Genomic DNA, 5,000 nt, shown 5'->3' on the forward strand with positions numbered 1-5,000 from the left:
AAAGTTGTGCTTTTGGAATCCACAGGGTTTTACTCATTGGGATCATTTGGGGTAGTTGTTGATATGATGGGATAGATCTGAATTCGGTTGGTGGTATAATAACAACAACTTCAAGGCAATCATTGTAGAATGGAGTTGAGTTGAAATATATTTTTCATGTTTTCAAATTGAAAACCTTTTCAAGGTTTTTACCTTATCTATAGATGGACGTTATTTTTGGCATGAAAGAAAAAAACAGGAGTATTGTGCGTAATATTTGATATGTACCATGACATTAACACGTCAAAGACCAAAATTAAAAACTGTTGTAAACATGAGTCTCACACATTTGGCACATTTTCTTGTGAATTGATGTCACTTTGTATCTGTGTGGGTGTGTGTGTGTTTGTGTGTGTGTGTGTGTGTGTGTGTGCGTACGTACGTGTGGCGTGCGTGCGTCGTGTGCTTGCGTGCTTGCGTGCATATGCCGTGCGTGGGTGCATGCTTGCGGTTGTGTGTGTGTCTGTGTGTGTGTGTGTGTGTGTGTGTGTGTGTGTGTGTGTGTGTGTGTGTGTGTGTGTGTGTGTGTGTGTGTGTGTGTGTGTGTGTGTGTGTGTGTGTGTGTGTGTGTGTGTGTGTGTGTGTGTGTGTGTGTGTGTGTGTGTGTGTGCCTTCTCACCAAGAACTCTGAAACACAGAACGTAAGAACATCAGAGATTGACCTGAATGGAGCCAGACATACACTGGGGTCCGTCTGTTTTTTGAATGTAAACTGATCCAGAGGCAGAATACGGTCACAGGGCGAAACTCTTCCTGAAACCCCTGTTTCCCCGACCCTAAATCAACCAAAACGACAGGAGAAGAAATCAACAACACAAAAGCAAACCGTTTTTCTTCCTAACCCTCGCATTCCCATGGGGCTTAAATGTACACATCCCCTTTTCCACGTCATCTCCTTTGATTCTTTTTTAAATATTTTAACCTCTTCCTTCCCTTCTCATCTGCTCTATCTGTCCCACAGAGGGTTGGGCTCTGCTTGGACCGCGGTCCAGACACCTCTCAGTACATTCGGCGCTTCATGTAGATCCTCTCGATAAAGTTCTCCAGCTCCTCCTCGCTGTCCAGCTGAGGAACCAGTCCGTCCTCCTCATAGTCGTCTGCGCGGGGGGTCACCTGGGGGTAGAAGTAGTGGGGGCGCCTTCCTCTCCTGGCGGGAGTCATTGGTTTGGGGGGAGGTAAGGACTGGTATGTCCGTGGGTGGGGGAGGATGTAGTTGGAGATATAAGGGGTGATGGGGCTCTGGGGCGGGGCCTGCTGCTGCCTCCAGCCCTGCCCGCGACCTTTACCCCCCGACCGGAACCGGCGCCTGGGGGTCGGGAGGTCGAGCTCCTGGGGTCCTAACTGCTGGTCCACGGAAGGGGACGCTTTGCCGTAATACTGTTGCTTAGGGTAGGGGAAATACACAGGGTAGTAGGCGCGATATGGCTTCTGGTAGTAGGGATAGGAGGGGAAGGCCAAAAACTGTTTCTGCGGTTTGTACCAGAAGTCACGCTGCTTCTGAGGCTTGTACCAAAAGTCCTGCTTGTACGCCTTGACCTTGTCCTTCTGCCACTTCTTGCCGGACCTGTACTTGTAGCCGGCCTTCTTGGGGTTGCTGGAGGCCGTGTAGTGGTACATGGGCGGGGCGGCCAGAGGCGGGGGCACCAGGGGCCTGAACCGCTGGGTGACGGGGCGGAGGTCGGCGGGCCGCTGCTGCAGCTCTTTCCTCTTCTTCTTCTTCTCCTCCACGTCGCTGATGATCTCCACCACGTCGTCGGCGGGCAGGTGCAGCTTGCTGCTGATCTCGATCAGCCGGTCGATCATCTGCTGGTCCATGTCGTCGTCGTCGTCGTCGTCGTCGGTGGCCACCTCCTCGGACCGCTTGTCCTCGGCCGTGTTGCTGGCGGCGGCCGCGGCGCTGCTCTTCTGCCGCGGCTTCATGTAGGGCGGCGGCTTGCGGCCCATGTACTGCAGCAGCATGTCCGAGGCGATGTCGGCCAGCCGCTGCTCCTCCTCGCGGGCACGCTCCGCCTCCTGCTGCTGCCTCAGCACCTCCTGCTTCTCGGCGCGGGCCCTGGCCTCCTCCTCCAGGCGGGAGAGGCTCTCCTCCTCCCTCTCCACCTCCTCCTCCAGCTCCTCGCCCTCGGCGTCGAAGTCGTCCATGAAGTTGCCCCCCTGGGCGGGCCGGTTGCGGGCCTGCTCCTCGGGCCAGTGCTGCTTCTTGCCGGCGCGGGCCAGCTGGGTGTTGTAGGCCTTGTAGCCCTTCAGCGGGGGCAGGATCTCGTTGTCTTGGAGACCCAAGTCAATGTTTTGAAAGTAGCCCCTGGTTCTGCGACGCAGCTTGGCGTCGTCCCCCCGGGAGCCCGGCTCGTCTGCCTCCCCCAGCGACGGATCGCCCTCCCCCTGCTCCTCTGGGTTCGGCCCCCCGTCTCTACTCCCTACGAGGGCCCGCCCCACGTCCCCCAGCAGCCACCCAGCGTCCCCCCCGGGCCCCCCCTCCTCCTCCTCTCCCCCCGCCCCCTGCACCACATCCTCCTGGGACGCCGTCACATACCTCCGCTCCCCGAGCCTCGCTCTTCCCCTCTGCTCCTCCTCCTCCTCCTCCTCCTCCTCCTCCTCCTCCCTATCAGCCCCTCGCTCTGCGACCGGGGCCCCCCCATCGTCCCCGTCTCCCCCCGTCCCGTTCCCCCGCAGCCCCCGGGCGCCAGGGCGGTCCAGGACCTCCAGCAGAGCGCTGAGCAGCAGCGCGGGGTCCAGGGGGTTATCTCTGAGCTCCCCCCGCCCCGGCGCCCCCTCCTCCGAGAGGCGGAGGCGTGGGAGCGAGAGCACGCCGCCAAGGCTGCCGTCCCTGAGGTCTGTCCGTGCGCGCCCCTCGGCCGCCCCTCCCTCGCCTCCCTCACCCCGCACAGGGGCGGCGCCAGCCAGCTGTGGAGTGACACAAAGCAGGACCAATAGGACGAGGTGGGCTGGGGAAGGGGCGTGACGACAGGTCATGACCATGCAGAACTGGCAGGAGGGAGGTTAAGCACCTGGATGGCGTGCGGACGGGGAGGGACAGAAGAGAGACACAGTGTGAGAAGGCTGGGCAGATATCCTCCTTCATGAGACGACGACTGCAACGCCTGATGATTATTATATTGTTTTATTAGGATGTATCATTTTATGTTATTATTATTAGATAGTCATTGAGAGAGGAATATTTATATTTCTCTCTCATTTCTGTCACATTTATCGAATTCAATCAAATCGTCAAGTCAGATGGAATAAATGGATAAAGACGAGATACACTCAGAGAGAGAAACAACTTATACATTAAAAAAATACTTACTCACGATGTCATATTTGCATACATTTACATACATTTTGAAATAAATCCCATTATGCATTCCGTTTTTGTGCGCTGAGGCTCTCGTGACAATTTCTGTTCCAAGCGTCAAAAGAACAAACCCAATTTGCCTTCGCATCCCAGTAGTTCGCAGAATGGTAAGAGGCAGAGGTAATTGCTCGTTTGGAGATGAATACCAAATGGAAAAAGGAAAAGCCTATTTTCTGTTCGGCATGCGTTAATCGAATCGAAAAAGCGCAAGGAAAAACTACATTTGTACAAATGAGAAGCATTTTCATTGATAATGTTCAATACGTGTCATGATTTCCTTCGATGGATTTACTTAAAAGATATAAGAAGAATAGCCCGGTAGCACGTCATCATTATTTATTTGAGTCTTGCGAGCCCCCGGCTCAAAGTTAATTGCATTCAGAAAACGTCCCAATTCTCCTTTAAACGCAAGAAGCGCCATCGGTTCCAAGTGCGCGTTCTGCTCCCTCGTTTCAAACCAAACATAGTGCTTAATCCGATATGTCTCTGTTGAGATTGCATTAACTGAACATATTGGTTAATCCGAGATTCCTCTATGCTATTCTGTTGTGCCATGCGCCATGGCGATGTGACCACAGAAGGCATCAGGATGACGGCACTGGGAGAGGAGTCATGCGTAAAGGCGCCAGCTATGGTAGGCGATTTAACCCTCCGGGCTCTGAAGCACCGATTTTCAATTTTAAAATGTAGGCATATGGTTGTGCGTTATTAAGGCTCGGTGTTAAGGCACCGAGGTTGCAAAACGACCAGTCGGAGGAAGAGAAGGGGTTTGTTATTGGGTTTTAGCAACGACTCTGAGTCCATGGTCCACTGTTGCAGTGGCGGAATGCAGTCGTGTCCAATTATGGATGAACAATGCACCGCGAAGCCGAATCCTGTGTACTACATTTTTATTTGATCAGCAAGCTGATCAACACCACGTGCTGATCAACAGAGACCACTGGTTAACATGTTTTCAATGTTACATCAATGCTGGTTTCACCCCTTTTTTATTGTTTGGACTTGCACCATCGTTTGAAGAAATAATATCGTCAAATATTTGTCAATTAATAATGGCATGTAAATATCTGCACTATCGATTACCAATGAGATAAATCATGATGAAATCTTGACTGCATTTATTTTTCAAAAACATTTGGGAAAAACCAATCGGAAACAATAACCGCACATAAGGACTGCTAGATGTGGCGGACGGTTAACCCTAATTTTAGTGGCGAATTTTCCTAAAATATGATATTTAATAACTTCATAAAATTACCACTAAAAAACATTTACAAAACGATTTAATGAATCAAGTGAATGTTAATATTTAAAAATAAACCCTGATTTTCATTTTTTTGGCAGACAAGATTACATCCATCTCAACATCTTAATTGGATACATGAAAAATAAATATATCAATAGGCCTGAAATTATAATAAATCGGCCAAGATAAAAAATTAATTGGAACAACTATGTGAATCAATTGAATTCAAAGAGCCTAAAAAGCATTAAAAATAATAATTATGATCCATTGTCCTTACCTGTAGTCCCACGCGGGTATCAACGGTTCAAGTCGCAACGAGGTTAAAAAAAAGCCCAGAATATTTCAATAAGACTGGATAGA

The 5,000-nt window shown here is 50.9% G+C and overlaps 1 protein-coding gene across 2 annotated transcripts in view; it reads right to left on the reverse strand.

Annotated features, from left to right (window-relative positions):
- Positions 1 to 5,000, reverse strand: part of si:dkey-175g6.2 (neurosecretory protein VGF) — a 5,946-nt gene that overhangs the window by 772 nt on the left and 174 nt on the right. The window contains exons 1-2 of one of the 2 annotated variants that reach the window (XM_060056874.1): positions 4,918 to 5,000; positions 1 to 3,047 (exon numbers count right to left, since the gene is read on the reverse strand). The exon at positions 1 to 3,047 is cut by the window's left edge and continues 772 nt beyond it; the exon at positions 4,918 to 5,000 is cut by the window's right edge and continues 174 nt beyond it. In XM_060056874.1, the coding sequence (XP_059912857.1) occupies positions 1,039 to 3,018 (1,980 nt within the window). In that variant the 5' untranslated portion in view covers positions 3,019 to 3,047; positions 4,918 to 5,000 and the 3' untranslated portion in view covers positions 1 to 1,038. The other variant, XM_060056875.1, reaches the window with a different exon arrangement.

The sequence above is a fragment of the Gadus macrocephalus genome, chromosome 7 (genome assembly GCF_031168955.1).
Source record: "Gadus macrocephalus chromosome 7, ASM3116895v1".
NCBI lineage: Eukaryota > Metazoa > Chordata > Actinopteri > Gadiformes > Gadidae > Gadus > Gadus macrocephalus.